Below are 18,290 nucleotides of genomic sequence, written 5' to 3' on the forward strand. Positions count from 1 at the left end.
AGTGAAGCAAACCAAGAACTGTAATACAGTGACATAAATGCTATAATCGAAGCATATGCAACATCCTATAGAGGCACAAGGAATACATAGGCTAGCAGGAGCCAGGGAATGGCAAAGGAGGAGTGAAGGTAAGTAGAAGTCAGTTAAAGAAAGCAACAGTGAGGAGATATAAGTGTTCTAAGGGAGGAAAGAGTGTATAGAATGGCACAGAAACATAGGAGAATACAGTGTCTTTGGGATTACAAATTTGCTGGATATTAGACCATTCAATGAAGAGTGGTACTAAATTAAAGAAGCTGGCATCCAGATCACAAAGAATTCTAGATGCTTAAATAATGTGTTTATTCTGAAGACAATGAAAGATACAGATCATTTTAAAGAGAAGAGCGACATGGTAAAAATGTGTGTTTTAGAAAACTTCTTGTGATTATGGATCAAGACAACAAGTTTTTAAACAAGTGAAACAAAACTGAATGTAAACTATGAGTCCCATTGAGAAAAACTGAGAACAGTACCGAAATTCAAAGTCAATGTCATACCTGGTAAAACAGCCTACATATTTTATGGCATTTGATGGTTATTAGATTCATAACATTAGCCCAATCTACTTTTTTTAAGGCATTTTTAAATTTTTATATTTGTAGTTGTTGATGGATCTTTATTTTTTATTTATTTATATGCAATGCTGAGAATCAAACCCCGTGCCTCACATGCTAGGCAAGCACTCTGCCACTGAGCCACAACCTCAGCCTCCCTTAATCTATTTTTGAAATCTCAAGATTTGATAGGAAAAAAGAACATTTCTCAGCCAACTGCCTGTATTAAGTGTTTCTTTAGATATACTTTATGAAGTTGATTCTCAGGAAATACCTAAACAGAAGTTGCATGATCAATTGTCAGGGCTTTAATTAAAAAGGGATTTTTAAGACGGGAATGTAGCTCAGTGCTGGTGCACTTATCTAACCCATGTAAGGCTCTTGGTTTGATCCCCAGCACTACAAGCATCAATCAATAAATAAAATTTTTAATAAAAAGGAATTTTCACAACAGATGATAAAGTTCCTTCAAATTCAAGATTCTAAAAGAGAAAAAAAAGTCATAACAAGTATATCACAAGCAGCTGTTCCAAATAAGATCTCTACAGCTACCTAATGAGGTTAAATCACAGAAAGCAATCCTAAATATTGTTCTGACACTACTAATAATTTTCTTAGTATAAAACTCTAACATTTAAAACTAACATATCCACATTTTCAACAGCTTAGATAACATAAGTAGCACAGGTTTAAATTTTAGGATTATGAAATTAAATATGTCATAAATTCCTTAAAAACTTATAGTAAAAAATATTCAACATTGGTTCAAAACTGTATGACTTCTCAAACAGAAAAAATATATATATATATTTATTTATTTCTGCTTGACTGTCACCAAGTCTGATGTCTGGTAACAAATGCCAAGAAAAAAAATATTTCATTTGGTTAAAGTAGGAAAATGCCCTGAAGCATACAGAAGAGCTGGCTTATCATTCCTCATCTCTAAATAGCTTCTCCTTTCCCATTAGTTAAAGATGACTGCTGCCATGTCACAAGCTCCTAGAGATTCTTTGACTCCAGGAGTTACTCAATGAAATCCAAGATTCACCTTTAAACACAGTGAATCCCAAGTCAGGGAACAGTTTCCAAAATTGTAAGACAAGATCAGAAAATAATGTCGTTAAGAAGTCAATTCCTCATTTTCAGAGTCTGGGTCCAAAAACAGCAACACCAGACTCACTAAATTAATCAATATACCTGTACTTAATAAACACTTTGAATGGAAAAATTCTATAGTAAGGCTCCTATAATGAAAGTCTATGTCACATCTGAAAGCAGTAATATAAGACCAGCAGAGCAAAAGTGTAATTAAAAGTATATAAACAGATTTCCACTTCTGGCTAAGATGGAATAACAGGGACCAAATTTACTCAGTTGCCTGAAACAACTAGAAAAAGTAAGCCAAAATATACAAAACATTTTTTAAGACATTAAACATCAGACAACAAAGGACAGTGATCTCTGTTAGATGAGAAACAGCCTGGGTCCAACAACTGCTCGAGCTTATCGTCTTGAAAAAGTATCCAGGCCAAGGAATAGGCAAGAGGAAACCTAGGCAGTTGCAAAGTGGTCTCCCTGAATTGAGAAGATACAATTAAATCTGGAGACAAGGCAACTGGAATACACAGGGTAGAGTACCTAAGAGCTGTATAGGAACACAGTATCTCTCAAGTTTTCAGAGGAGTACTTACCACTGAGCCACAACCCTAGCCCCCCTCGACAATCTACTTTTGAAATCTCAAGATTCGATAGGAAAAAAAGAACATTTCTCAGCCAACTGCCTGTATTAAGTGTTTCTTTAGATATACTTTGTGAAGTATATATAAAGAACCTATCCAAGGATAATGAAAGAATCACCAATTCTATCATTAGAGGGAACAACACTAAACAATTCCTGCTCCCACTAGTCAAAGTACTTAGAAGGGTTTTGCCTTAATAATAAATACAACAAGTGGACTTATAAGCAAGTCTCAAAAAGATCAAAATTGTTTGCAAGTAACTGCATCCCAAAACAAAGTTCAAGATTTTTTAATTTAATGGAATAAAAAAATATTCAATACCAGCCAGGCAGGTGACACAGGCCTGTAACCCAAGTGGCTCAGGAAACTAAAACAGGAAGATCTGAGTTCAAAGCCAGCCCCAGCAAAAGCGAGGCGCTAAGCAACTCTGTGAGACCCTGTCTCTAAATAAAATACAAAATGGGGCTGGGGATGTGGCTCATTGGTCAGGTGCCCTTAAGTTCAATCCCTAGTATGCCACCCCACCCCCCACCCTGAAAATATCCAATACCAACAAGGTAGAATTTCAAATATCTGGCATCAAATAAAAAAATAACAAGGCATATAAAAACAAGAAAATACAATCCATAATGAGAAGAAATATCAATCAAAACCAACTCAAGGGACTGGGTTGTGGCTCAGTGATAGAGCACTTGCCAAACATGTGTGAGGCAGTGGGTTTGATTCTCAGCACCACATACAAATGAGTAAAATAAAGGTCCATCAACAACTAACGACATATTAAAAAAAAAAAACTCAAGAAAATGACATATATATAATTAGTAGACATGGACATGACCAGGTAGAGCTCCCGTATGTCCAAAAAGCTAAAGAAAACATGGAAGATATAAATGATTAAATTTCTAAAGATGAAACAATAATGTCCAAAATGAAAATTAAGATGATGGGATTAAGAACAGATTAAAGGGCTGGGGGTGTAGTTTAGTGGTAGAGCACTTGCCTAGCACTGGGTTTGATCCTTAGCACTGCATTAAAATAAAGAAAGAAAATAAAGGTATTGTGTTCATCCACAACTAAAAAAAATTTTTAAAAAGAGCAGATTAAACATTATAGAAGAAAAGATTAATGTACTTGAAGACATCACAATAGACTATACAAAGTGAAACGAAGAAAAAGACAAAAGAAAAATTGAACATCAGTAATCTTTAAGACAATGTCAAGCAACCTAACACCCATGTATTCAGACTTCCAAAAGGCGGAAGGAGGTACAAATGTATATAATAAATATACATATTTGAAGAAATAATGGCTGAAAAGTTTCCAAATTTGATAAAAACTACAAACCCACAGATCCAAGAAGCTCAACAAACTTCAAGCACAGGGTACTGAAGATAAATATATAAATAGTTTTACAAATGGTTCTTGCTCACAAATTCTATAACCAAATGTAATCTAGAAATTATTTAGACTAACGATAACCTTTAGGTTAATTTACTGGGTTCGAGAGTTTCAACTGACACTTTCTTAATACGGTAAATTAAATCACATGCCCATCAAAAATCCTAATTTTAAAAAAATCCTAAGATTTCAAAATGTAATAACATAGCTTTTAAAATAATATATTGTTTATTTGCCCTATCACTGAAATAAAAGGTCATTAAAAATTTTGTACTTATCTGATTTTAGCAAATTAATTTTTAGAAAAGCAAAAACATACTTCTCTTTTATAAATTTTCTTTTCCTTTAATTTATATAGGTCATTCAGAATAGAATTAGGACACCAAAAAAACTTTTAAGGAACCTGAGAGATGGAACCGAAAACAAAGCAGCAGATTTGAGGTTTAGAAAGCAACCAGTCCTCTCCAAAAAAACCTGGCAACCACTATTTGGAACACCATTATTTTTCATTAACAAATGAAACACACACACACACACACACACACACACACACACACACACACACGGATGTCATATATATACATACGTATGGATATATATAAACATATTTACTTAAATATAAAAGTGTACTCTAAGTGGAAATGAGCTAATTACTAGGACTCAAAACAATCTAAACATTCTTTAGGGAAAAAAATCAGCAAAAAAAAAATTACAGTGGAAAATTAATATATTTTCCTATTTTTTGTGAGCATACATTTTTTAGCACACAAATTAAAATTTTCTGCCTACAAATAATCAAGTAAAGACACAGAGGGGGAGAGTTTTAAGTATCTATCATAATGGCTACCCTTCCTGTCCTGTGTTCCCTAAAATAGTCAGTTTGATCATTCTACCATTTTGTTCAGGAAATAGTATAATATTTCAAAGAAAAAGTTATTCCATGGGGTAGCTGCTAAAAATAAAATACTAAGCTGGAAATAATTTATGTCTACTCTTTTTTCCTTTCTAAAGAAAAAAATATTTACACACATTTAGATTATGTATGTATTTCTTAGGAGGCCTATACAAAAAAAGAACACATAATACTTCCCTGTATGATTAACATATACATGAAAAACAACACACAAATCTCTGAACACTAGAGAAGCTAACACTGGAGCAATCATTTATGGATTTGACTTCTAACCTCCTTTAAAGACAAAAATCTAAACAGAAAAAATAATTTTCAATAAAATACAGAGTTGTTATTTTAGATGTAAAGTTATCACAGAATAATAGATTTATTCTCTAGTAACAAGTATTTATTTAAAATGTAATAATTTTACACAATACAAGACAAGAATTCAAATCAAAAGTTGCAAACTACTTTTAGAGTCTATTCATGAGAAATAAGGCTAACTACACATAATTCTAGACGCAAAACTGTAATATTCAATTTGATAACCTATGTGGAAGTTTTTAGTATGTTTGTACGCTATAATACCTACAATGATAAAAATGGAGGTTTTATTTCACTGATCAGCTACTGATAGGCTTTCAATATCCAATTCCCATCTCAAAAACACACTGCTGCTTAATATTAATTCAATATTATAAACATAAAAAGATTTGACTACTCAATCATCTAGTTGTCAAGACTTCAATTACTTGCATTTCAAACCTTAAAAATACCTTTAAATGATTCACCATATATTAAGCAATCTCAAAATTCACACAATAAAAGTCATCTAATCAGACTTAGTTACTATAGGCATTTAAATTGCTTGCTACAGCAATAGTCCTCCTCACCAATCAGAACTGATGTTTAAAATTCTATCTTCTGAAATCTGTTATTACTTCATGTTTTGAAATTTGAGCCATTTATTCTTGAACACAAAGGTTAATCAGACACCATTTCTGCACCAAATGCACATAACTTCATAGTAAAGTCTTTCTTTTCTCTTGGAGAACCAGAGTCATATGTGTCTGTGTCTGTCTCTCTGATGCTCTCTTGTTTTACCAATTATCAAAGATGACACAATGTGGTTTGGATTTCAGTACTGAAGACAAATCAACGACAATAAAGGCAGAAAGAAAAATAAAAGTTTCACAATTTTAACAGGTAAAATTACTGGGCTGTGATAAATGGGCTGGACACATATGATTATCACTTCTTTCAAGATCCAATTCTTAAACCACCTGAATTTTCTGCCAAAGAACCAAATTAAGGGCTTAAAACACAGTCTCCAAGTTCACAGTAGGTAATTTTTCAAGGAAAACAAGTTACCTAAAAAAAGAAAACACTTACATTTGGAGCATGACCTGGTTCAAGAATACCCCATCCACCAAAGCCACATATTCATCCAGGTTGGTCCCATTTCCTGCAGCCAGGGATCCAAACGTTTTAACCTAGAACAGAAGGATCATTAGGACGTAAACGCCCACCTCCATCTCTGCAGCCACAAATAACACAGCAATAAAGGACATCCTACTTACCCAAGTGACCAAGGGGCTGGTCATGAACTGCTCCAGAAGGGGAGTAAAAATTTCGTTCTCCATTTTACAGATTATGTATTCGAAAAGGGAAAAAAAAAAAGGAACTACCACAAAAATACGCCTAGGGAATTGGCCACTAAACGTTAAATAAGTAAGAAGAAATCAATGAAAGTCCATTTCGACAAGCGAGGAAAATCCCATCGAGGAGGGGGGGGGAACTCTCCCTCCTCAAAAACCCCCGAGGGAAACGAGCCGAAATCCCGTGAAGCGCCTTCAAGAACCCCCACGAGCGGTAGCCTGCGCTGGAAATGTCTGTGCCGGGCGAGGAGGGGCAGAGAAAAGGCATCTGGAGGAGGAGGAAGGGAAAGGGGGCTGGAGCAAGACAAAAAGCCCGTCAAGGTTGCCCAGCTCCTGGAGGAAGCGGGCCGGCGAAACTGCCCCCGATGAATTAATCCCAACGTGGGCTAAATGAAATTCCGCGTCAGGGGTCCGAGAGGCCGCCAGGCTCGACCGCCGCGTTCCGCGCTACACGTTCCACCCACCAGTGGGCATGGAGCCGCTTCGACCCGCAGAGCCTCCCCTGACCGCAGCCCCTCACCACCGACAGGCAGGGTTCGCCCCTTCCCCCCGAGCAGACACCATCCCTCCAAAGCTCTCACGCCTCGCCTCCAGCCCCCTTCCCCTGCCGGGGGCTGGGGGCTTGAATGTGTGTCCCTAAGCCCCCGGCTGCCCGAGCTCCGCCAGCCTTTTCAGTGCGCCTCGGGGAAGCCCGGGCACAAAATCACCGCCGCACTCCTGCCTCCTCCTCCGCCCTCTCTGGAGGAGCCGGAGTAACGGCCTCAGAACCGCAGTGCCGCATCACACCCACTCCTCGCCGCCCGACCAGCGCTTACGAGCCCGCCGTCAAAGGGAACGCGCTGCTCCCTCCGCGTCGATATCCTTCCGCGGACTCCCCGCCCCTCCTGCACCGCTGCCTCTGGATTGTGGGAGAAGAAAACCGCTGCATGAGCGCGTCCCCGAGCGCGCGCCCCCGGGCCGGCCCCGCCGCCGCCCAGATTCTGGCAACGGGCGGGAGCGCGGGCGCGCAGTCTCTGCAGCTGCTGCGGTGGCCGGCCCCTCGCTCCCGCGCAGGACGGCTGCTAGGGCGGCGGAGGGGGGGACCGGGGAGGAGGGGATGGGTAAGGCAGAGGAAGGGGGTCTGTCTGCTCGCTCGCTCATGCCTAATTATGGTTTATTTCCTCCTCGAGTGCCTCCTTTGATGTGTGAAGGAAAGAGAACGCAGTCCTTCTTTTTTAAACATGAGGGATGCAGACTGCCTTTTTCGGACAGTTTGATCTGTTAAGCATGCTTTCTCCCCAGCGAGATGGATTAGAAAAACAGGCAAAGACATTTGAGCCACAACTTGGTTCTTGTTTCTTTTCTTTTTTCTTCTTCTCCTTTTCTTTCTTAAGAAAAAAAAAAAATCTAGTCGGAGAAAGCGTGAAGGTTCTTCAAAGTTGCCAGTGAAATATGATAGGATTTTAAATAACCAAAGCTGTATTCCCTGACTGGAGCAAACGTGATTCAGACATTGTATGTGTGTGTGTGAGAGAGAGAGAGAGTGACTATTTGGCCATTGAAAAATATCCGAAAAAAATCAAGAGCTACAAAGAGGAAACATTTGGAAGTCATCCAAGTTAGGTGACAAATAAACAGATTACATATTTGTCATAAATCTCTATTCTATGCATGACTGAAACCATCAAAATAATTTTTGCAGTCCACTAGCAAAATCAAATGTTTCTCCTAATTTTTCCTGAGATAAAATGGGCATGTGAAACACATTTTTTAAGAAAATAAATATACTGTTATAGTTTTACAATGTGTGCCGTGTTCACATTTACATATATGCTATTTTAAATAACAGTAAAAACGTTTTTGTCATAACACTGAATTAAGAAACAGCACAATTTCTTAAATTTAATTAAATATTTGAGAGCCTGATTCTGGAGTTTGCCTGATTATAACACTTACCAGCTTTGTAAGCCTAGGCAAATTACTGAACCTCTCTGTCTTCACTTTCTTCATATGAAAGGAAGATAAGGGGCTGGGGTTGTAGCTCAGTGGTAAAGCTCTAACCTGGCAGGTGTGAGGCCCTGGGCTGAATCCTCAGTACCACATTAATAAATAAGAATAAAGATATTGTGCCCATCTACAACTAACTAACTAAATAAATAAAAGCATATGAAACCAGTAAGCTTTTATAAAGCAACTATTCTGTTATTGTTGGTGATGTTTTCATCACTATCCCCCCATGAGCAATCTTTAGAGAAAACTTAACCTGTAACCTCCCCTACTTCAATTCAGTTGTAACAGAAAAGATCTTGTCTTGAAAATAGAGAAATGAGTGCCCTTCTAAAAGTTATTAGGATGCATTTATGTGGCACTGGTGGTGTAGAGCACAGCTTTGCATTGCCCTGGCCAGTACACAAGACTTGAGTCATCCTGGTAGCTAGCAATCTTTTTCCTCTACTCTTGATGACTCTTTCTTAATCACATTCATATTTGGTAAAGGAAATGCAGACAGAGGGAGAAGAGGCTCCAAGAAGGAAGCATTACTTTCAAGAGCAGCCCAGAGCTTGACATGTCTATTTTCCTTTATAATCTCTTAGAAACTTGACAACATGAAAGTACTTACGTTTATTCTGGAGTTTACCCTAGGACAGACCAACTTACTTCAATCACAGATGGAAACCCCAGGAAGTATTAACAACAAGTACAGCAGGTTAAGGATGTTTCAGATAATGGCGGCTGAAGGGTTAGCCCAGGAGTAGTACATTAATGTAGTATGGTTTATCCATTTTAGATTTAGTACCCATCCCATCCTTCACAGAAATCTGGATTCCCCTCTAGAACCAGATGGCCCCAGATGCTTCCTGGTCTATCTTTAGGTTTTACACATACACAACACACACACATACACACACACATACTCAACAAAGAAACATGAGGAGTTAATTGTAAAAACAGGAAATTTTAGGCCAGACTGAAGTCTGCAGGAACTTATTTGAAAATCTACCAATTCACAATTCTCTAGTTTAACAGCAGCCTTAGAAATGTTTTATAATATCTCAAGAGTACAATCAGGAAACTTCTCTGTCTGGCAAAAGAGGGACTGTACATTATATATAATTTAATGGTCCTTGAATTGCAATGTCCTGTAAGATTAAATTCAAAAGCCTCCTATCCTTTCACATAGGAAAATATTTCTCAAGATTTATTCAAAGTGCTTTTGTTTTGTACTTTGTAGTGATTTTCCATCCATCCTTTCTCAGAATGTTAAATGCAACAGGAAAGGACTTTGGAAAAACCATATCCATCTGATTAGTTTCCAAATTATCTACTCAGCTTTATTCTGAAGCAAAACTAAATGGTTGGGATAGACTGTGGTTCCAATTAGAAATTACTAGACAAAGATTCTCTCAGTATATAACACTACCTATATACCAAGAGCACCTATCTCTACTTCTACCTGTGTTTATCTTGATCAGTACCATAAGAAGTGATAGTTTCACACTGAACAAGGCTCCTTGAGGAAAATATTTTAAAATACAGAGATTTGCAGGACTAATCATATTCATAAGCTAGTATAATATAACAGTAGAATGTCACCATTTTTTATAATAGCCCCAAGTCAAAACACCTGAAATGTCCATTGACTGATAAATGACTGCATAAAATGTAGTATATTCATATGATGGAATGTTATTTGTCAATGGTAAGGAATAAAGGGCAAGAGATGCTACAACAGGAGCTGGGGGTGTGGCTCAGTGGTAGAGCACTTGCCTAGCATGTGTGAGGTATCAGGTTTGATCCTCAGTACCACTTAAATAAATAAATGTATTGTGTTCATCTACAACTAAAAAATACTTAAGAGAGAGAGATGCTAAAACATAGACAAATCCTAAAAGCATTATACTAAGTGAAAGACACAAAGGAAAACATTTTGTATGATTCTACTTTGCAAAATGTGATCAAGAAATTCACTCTGTCACAGACTTTTCAGAAGAGCCCTCTTGATGCAATGAGTAATATTTTAGATTCACCCGACAACATAGAAGGTTTTAATTATCCAATATATCCAATATAGTTTTAAGAGAAATATAATGTGGGTGGGGTGATCCAAATTATGCAAGGTTGTTTAACTTCTCTGAGCATCAGTTTCCTCAACTGTAAAATGGGCATAGTGGTTTTACTTCCTACTGGACACCTGCTTAGACCAGTGGACTTATTGTTTTGTCCTGCATTTCAACTGGACAGAAAAAAGAAAACTCAGAAAGAGAAAGTTCTCTTTTCAGTCCAGTATAAATTGCTATTCTCAAATACTCTAATTCTGTATTCCAAACAGAGTGAACCATTACAAATTCACCATAAAATTCCATGCTCAAATTCACCATAATACACATGCTACCATCCTTGTCCAGAATGCCCTATGCTCTTTCTTGCTTGCTAGTCAGACCAACTCCTACTCATCCTTCAGGATGTTACCTCTCTGTAAAGCATTCTCTGCCTGCACAGTACCTAATCTCCATCTTCCTTTAGTAACTTGCTGTGAATCGGCATGTATTTGCCCACATGCTTTTCTCCTTAACAATTTTGTTTTATTCAATTTTGTATCCTTGGGTCTAGGATTGTGCTTTGCAATAGTGGACACCATTATGGACACATCTATCTAGTTAATAGAGCAATGTCTTCCTTCAACCATGAAGACCAGTTTAAATTCCTAACAATAGACAAGAGCTCATAGCAGAGCAACTCTGAGAACTATTCTAATTAACTAATGCCCTTGAGAAGACATTAGCTAGAGATTGTTGAAGGACTAAAGAATTTGCCCTGGGACATTGAGGTCAGAAAATAAATAGCCTTCAAGACAGCTTTTTCTCAAGGCTACATATTTTTTTTTCCAGAGAAAAGCTTAGAGGAATACATAAACATTATATAATCTTTTATTTCTTAGGCAACATACAATGATATTCTTCTCAGAACACCCAAACTCTTTTTTTTATTTTAAATTGTTATTTATTTATTATTTAGGATTTATTTTTATTTATTTACTTATTTATTTTTGAGACATGGAGATCTCTCTGTGCTTTTTAGACTGACCTCTAATTACTGGCTCAAGAGATCATCCTGGCCTCAACCTTTCCAGAACCTGAGACCTCAGATCCTCACTACCTGAGACTACAGATACTCTTTTTCCTTTTTGGGGATCCTTTTGATGGAAATCTTCTGAAAATGTGTTATAATTGACTAAGCTTTGTTGAACAGCATGTTCTGATTATAAATTGACATTTTTGAGAAATTACATCATAACAACTATCTAAATAATCCTGTTGTGCTTTTATATAGTGATATACTCAGAGGCTCTTAGGAAGTGCTAGGGTAGCTTGGCACAATGGTGCCCTCTTTTAATCCTAGCTATTGGGGAGGTTGAGGCAGGAAGATCACAAGTTCAAGGCCAGCCTCAGGAACTTAGTGAGACAAATGGCTCAAAATTAAAAAAATAAAATAAGAAAAGGCTGGGGATGAAGCTCAGTGGTAAAGCACTCCTGATTTCAGTCACCAGTACCAATTAAAAAGAAGAAAGGAAAAAAGTTCCAAAAAAACTAAGTTTTGAATTTTATTTTACTTGGAATAGTTTTTCTATCTTCTTTTGTAACTGACTATATATCTACCTATGGCCCCATTTAAATTCAGTGTTTCTAATTTTCTGTATGCTAGGAATGCACGTTAAAATAGTCTAAAGAATTAATAATCTAAAGTCTAAATCTAATAGTCTAAAGAATAATAGTCTATCATTAAAATTGTCTAAAGAATTAATAATAAGATGAGTAAGATGAGTAAATCCTATAGATTTGTAACAGGTCTAAAAGTATAATGTTTTTGCTTACTTTCAGTTTCCTCATCTTTGTTTAGGGAAGTGTGATTCTACTCTGTCTCTTTAACTATTCAGCCACAGTATGATGCAAAATAGTCTTATAAATTAATGGTCAATTCCAGGTATAGTATTTTCAGGGTTGGCTGTTCAATCATGTAATCAGTCTCTGTGTTTGCATTGTTTCTTCTTCAGTTCTTCAAAACTATGCAATAGGCAGTGACTCATTCCTACATGTGATGCTGTTGATGAAAAAATATTAAGCAAGTGGAAACCTCATAAATAAAGGAAAAAATAAAGACATTTGCAGAAAATGACAAAATTGTAAAATAGACATTTAGAAAGTAAGAAAATAGGAAGTTTCTTATTCTAATCGTAAGCCTATTCCTAACCTCTACTATTCACCCATTTATATCCTAGAGACAGACATAGCAATGACTAGTTGATATAGAACCTAGCCTATGTCTGCATAGATGATGGATTATTAATAAAATAGATAAATATGCCCTGTGGGGGGCATTAGTCCCATTGTAAAGATCACTGACAAGTTATATAGCCTGAAAAAAATTAAGACTCTAATAAAAGAAACAAATAGATATTCTTGGGTATAACAATACCATCTTTAGAGCATGCCTTGAACTTGTAACTTAGCATTCTCTTTAAGATAAATCTGTAAGAATATTTCCATATAGGCAATAATTGATACCTTTCTGCTACTCAGTATGAGTTGAAACAAGTAAATACTTTAAATCACAGAAAAATGTAGATGTGCTCCCATATTTTAAAAAATATAAATTACGAATGAGAACATACAAGTCAGGATATCTGAAGACATTTTATTTCTTTCTGTTGAATAGCAGTAAGAAAGCATATAAAAATGTATATACTGCAGGACGAGGTGGCAGACACCTATAATCCCAACAGCTCTGGAGGCTGAGGCAGGAGGATCACAAGTTCAAAGCCATCCTCAGCAAAAACAAGGCACTAAGCAACTCAGTAAGACCCTGTCTCTAAATAAAATACAAAATAGGGCTGGGAATGTGGCTCAGGGGTCAAATGCCCCTGAGTTCAATCCTCAGTACCTCCCTCCAAAATATATATATATTGTATAAGTAGCCATATATTGGTGATGAAAAATTAAAATTCATATGAAATTTTGAAAATGTTCCAAATTAAATGTTCTTATTCTCTATTTCAATTAATATGTGCCAATTACTTAAAAATTAAAATACTAGCTTGAGAAGAGTTTTCAGACTCAATTTCACTCTATTTCTCTTGTAAACTAAAGTGTGTCTTTGGTTTCTAAAACTAAAATAATGATATAAAATTTTCAGTTACATTGAGCTAATTATGTTTTGTATTTTAAAAATTGTTTTTGTTATACAAGTAATGTTTCAATTTCATCACTGGAAAAAAATCAATAAAATTTAAAGGAAAAAACCAATAGAAAGAGCAATGTATAATTCTACTCAGAGGTTAATATGTTGCTGTAATTTTTCATAGTATTTTAATGAATTAAACTTTCTCATAAGATCATTAAAAATACAGCAATGATCAAAGTTTGAATATATGCTTTTTAATTTGAATTCATCAATAAATATAATCCAAATGCATTTTTACAAATGATTATCATATTATTATGGTGTAGAACTACCAGGTGAACAAAATTTAAAACATCAGAACTCAATTCCCATAATCATAAATGAAATTTGACTAATATGTCTTATAAAGAATAAAATATATTCTCCAAGTTTGGAGAAAAACTGAGATTATGAGTTCTATGTTTGTCAGTACATTCTCACTTTCTTCATTGATCAGTATTTCCTGAACTACAATATTTAAGCATGTTAAGCATTCAAGATACACAGAAGATTGCTTCTAAATGAGGACAAAGAAAAGTGACAAATGTATCATTCAACCAACTAGTTCAAAAGTTGGCAAACTTATTCTATAAAGGCCAAATTGGATCTATGGTCCATAATGTCTCTGTTGCAACTACTCAATTTTGCCACTGTAATATAATGAAGTAGGTAAACTATGTTGTAGTTAAAGTCTATTTACAATCAAAGATAGTGGATCAGGTTTGGTTCCCAGACCATGGTTTGTCAATCTCCAAACTAGTTGAATATATTGGCTGCAAATCAAACAGAAAACAGGATTGACTTTTTTCCAATGATTTTTTTAACTTTACAAATATTAAATTATATATATATATGTGTGTGTGTGTGTGTGTGTGTGTGTGTATAGTTATTTTCCATCAATATATTGTATAGTTATTTTCTAGAATTGCAGAAATGGCCCACAAGTTGCTTAGAAGCTGGATTCCATTATTCAAGTGTATCAGGTATAATTTAAATTGTTTCAGTTACCATTGAAAACTTTTCTTCTGGATAGAAGACTATTTTTTGGAAATCTTCTTGAGTTCTGGTAGGAAGCAGGGGGCACAGTTAAAGTGTTTGAATGAGGAGAATTTGATAAAAGAATGCTTTAGAGCTGTGTGGAGAGTTAAATGAGCCAATAGAAGGTGGTGAAACACCTGGCATGAACAATTAACAGGTAGAATTCTCTACTGAAGGCCTGAAGGGGTAAAAGGTAGAGAGTGTATTTTGGGGAACCCTAAAAGAGCTGATATCATGGAAAAAAAAAGCCACTGGACAAGAGCTGTGTTTATAGAGCATGGAGCCACTGCCATAATCATAACACAGAAGAAATTCCTCACTTTTATTTCTGGCCAGCGCCTGGTTGAACCTAAGGGGAAGCAGAGAACAAGAAACCACAGACAATGTAATCTCTAGAGGTCAACCTCTGAGGCACAAAGAACAGAGTGGAGGTGGGACAAGAAGATACAACAGGACAATGCAGCATAGAGCTGTGTCTAACACCTGGAATCATTTCTATAGATCTACTGATAGCCATGCATGATGGCAATTCTTTTCAAATTAACAGAGGCTTAAAATTTTGATAGATTGTCATTAAGAAACACAGCTGATAAGTATGTTAACAAGTTGCCATAAAATTTGTGGCATATAGTTAGTTATCTATGATCTCCTAATGCATGGTAGTAACTAACTTTTTAACTAACAAATATATAGTATTAATACCCTCTGAAGTCTTATATATTTTATATGCTGTGTATAGGTTGAATGAAGAATTTATTGGAATAATTAATTTTTCATAGTTTTCATAGTTTACATCTAGAATTTTTTCTTTAAATAGAAAAAAGAATATTTAAGTAACACAAAATGTTATTTATTAAAAGACATTATTTTAAAAGAAAAAATCAAAATAAAGTGACCATGGAGCACAAATTACTTGTGATTCTCTTATGTGTATCCCCATTTGGAGCAAAATCTGGAAGTAGTATTTACAAACCAACTTTCACTAAAACCCATTCATTAAATATTTATTAAGAATACATACCCATTTCAAATCATTTACAAATTAGATTTCATGTTAAAATCCCATCAGCCTCTTACAAAATTATGAAAGCAACATAGTATACAGCTATGGTACTGGTTGGGATAGTATTAATAGATGATACCTTCTGACAAATTTGTTTAATCTTTTTCTATCCACCAGCTAGACTTCCTATATTTCACAATACTAATCTTGTGAAGATGTTGTCTCTAAATTAGAAAACACGTAACGGTGTGCAATTTTTGCCTTTCACAAACTCACACACCTTTTACTGAAATTTACTAGTAGACAGGATTCCAAATTCTGGATTGGGCCTATTTTGATTTCAGATGGGAGCCTACTCTCAGTGTTAGGTTTCAATATCCTCTGTTTTAATTTCAGAGATGGCCATAGTACATCAATTATATCATGGTAGCCACAAAAAAGGTTTTTAGTTTGGTAACTCTGAATTAGTTAAGTAACTGTCTCCATTTCCTTGTTTACTATGGCCCTATCTAATTTAGGCTTGAATACATACATGTGTTTTTTTTTAACAAGGTTCGTAAAGACAATATACATATTTTTCCTGGAGTACAATGTGAAAGAATTTTTTTCTCTTACTCAATTTGCAAGACACATATCAAATTACACAGAATTGGCAAAAATCAACATGATTTTGAGAAGAACAAATCCTGCCAAAATAATTTTTCTTTTTTTTAACCAACTGCAAAACCTGGCAGATGGTATAACAATGATCAACTCTACAAAATATCATCTGTGTCTACTTACTGTTATATAGATCATGTGTTTTTGAACATTCTGTGGTACTCATGCCTGAGGTCAAATCATGAAAGGAATGTCTCCTCTCCCTTTATTGCACTCTTGAATGCTAACCTCAGCAGATGGGCAAAATGAGACTGGGATCGGTTATGAGTATATTGAGTACACACAGATTGTAGATCATCCCTTGTCTCCAGAGAAGCAGAGAAGTGGAATTCCACCTGTCTTGAAAATCATGTGACCTAGTGTTACCAGGATTTCTTTAAACTGTAACATAATTTTCTGTGCTTCTGCCTCTACCTTGGACTAACATTACAAAAGTCCTGATAACTAAGAAGTGGTAATGAAATTAAAATTTACCAAAAATGTCCACTTATTTAAAAAAAAAAAAACTTTCAGTAGTATTTGATACTTCCAAATCTTGAGAGAAGTACCATCCACGTGCCTTAGCTACAATGCCAGTCTAAAATATAAGCTAAGATGTTTTTCCCTATATAAGAACTTCCTACTCAGTTCCTTTCCTTTGTTCATTCAGTGAACACATACTTAGAATATTTACTTTGTATCAGGCATTGAGGATATGAAAATGAATAGATGTTTCCTTTTTGACAAATGAGTCCTCTCAAACTCTGTAGACTGCTAATGAATACAAACTGACTATTTGAAGCAGTGGAACCCATATTATGTGCTATTTGAGAGAGAAACAAGGTCATTTTTAATGATAAATTAAGAAAGTCTTTACAGAAAGGTGACTTTTAAGCCAAGTCTTGCATGAAAATTAGGCATTCAATGGGGAGGGGAAATACAGGGAACTTCTGGTGGGTAGAAGAACAACAGAAGAAAAGCACTGAATCATAAAAATGTATAGTGTATTTGGGGAGCCACAAATAGCTTTAAGAAGTCAGTTGACAAAGGTGGAAAATGGTGAGAAATGAAAGTTAAAGTTATATTAAGAAGAAATCCAAATGTCATACTAAAGAACTTGGCCTTGGGCTGGGGATGTGGCTCAAGCGGTAGCGCGCTGGCCTGGCATGCGTGTGGCCCAGGTTCGATCCTCTTTCTTAAAAAAAAAAAAAGAAAAGAAAAGAAAGAAAGAAAGAACTTGGCCTTGTGGTGCACACCCAAGAGTTTAAGAGACCTAGACAGGAAGATCTCGAGTTCAAAGCCAGTCTCAGCAAAGGCGAGGCACTAAGCAACTCAGTGAGACTCTGTCTCTAAATTTAATACAAAACAGAGCTGGGGTTGTGGCTCAGTGGTCAAATGCCCCTGAGTTCAATCCCCTGTACCAATAAAAAGAAAGAAAGAAAAAAAAAGAACATGGCCTTTTTCCTATAGAGAATAGGGGACAATTCTACCAACACTGTAGTGCGGAGATTGAAAGAGAAACCAGACAAGAATTCCTTCTTAAGAGTTTTGTATCTTCAATTTGTGCTGCCTTTATTTTTTGCAAATTTAATATTAACTTTTAAAATTTTGTTGAAACAGAAGGCTGGGAACACTACAATCAATCCAGCAACTTGTTCATGTTGCCCTCTATTGGCAAAAAGGAAAAGAAATTACTGTCAAGGGCATTATTTCTTATTTTATTTGCTGACGGTATTTCAATTCCCCTAAAATAAATGTTTGTTGTTTGATACCATAAAAATACATGCCAGAATTATGTCACAATTCTACATGCATGCTACCACTGAGATTTTTAATTATTCTTTTTAAATTTATTTTTTATTTATATATGACAATAGAATGCATTATAATTCATATTACACATATAGAGCACTTTTTTTATATCTCTGGTTGTATACAAAGTATATTTATACCAATTCGTGTCTTCATACATATCCTTTGGATAATAATGTCCATCACATTCCACCATCATTTCTAACCCCATGCTCCCTCCATTTCCCTCCCACCTCTTTGCCCTATCTAAAGTTTGTCTATTCTTCCCATGCTCTCTTTCCCTACCCCACTATGAATCAGCCTCCTTATATCAGA

The 18,290-nt window shown here is 35.7% G+C and overlaps 1 protein-coding gene across 2 annotated transcripts in view; it reads right to left on the bottom strand.

The window, feature by feature from the left end:
- The window catches only part of Ccdc88a (coiled-coil and HOOK domain protein 88A), a 133,872-nt gene extending 127,197 nt beyond the window's left edge, over positions 1 to 6,675 (bottom strand). For both annotated transcript variants that reach the window (XM_026399893.2, XM_026399892.2), the window contains exons 1-2: positions 6,209 to 6,675; positions 6,021 to 6,121 (exon numbers count right to left, since the gene is read on the bottom strand). In XM_026399893.2, the coding sequence (XP_026255678.1) occupies positions 6,021 to 6,121; positions 6,209 to 6,271 (164 nt within the window). In that variant the 5' untranslated portion in view covers positions 6,272 to 6,675. The remainder of the gene's footprint in view (positions 1 to 6,020; positions 6,122 to 6,208) is intronic.
- Between the last annotated feature and the right edge of the window lie 11,615 nt (positions 6,676 to 18,290).

The sequence above is a fragment of the Urocitellus parryii genome, chromosome 12 (assembly GCF_045843805.1).
Source record: "Urocitellus parryii isolate mUroPar1 chromosome 12, mUroPar1.hap1, whole genome shotgun sequence".
Classification (NCBI taxonomy): domain Eukaryota; kingdom Metazoa; phylum Chordata; class Mammalia; order Rodentia; family Sciuridae; genus Urocitellus; species Urocitellus parryii.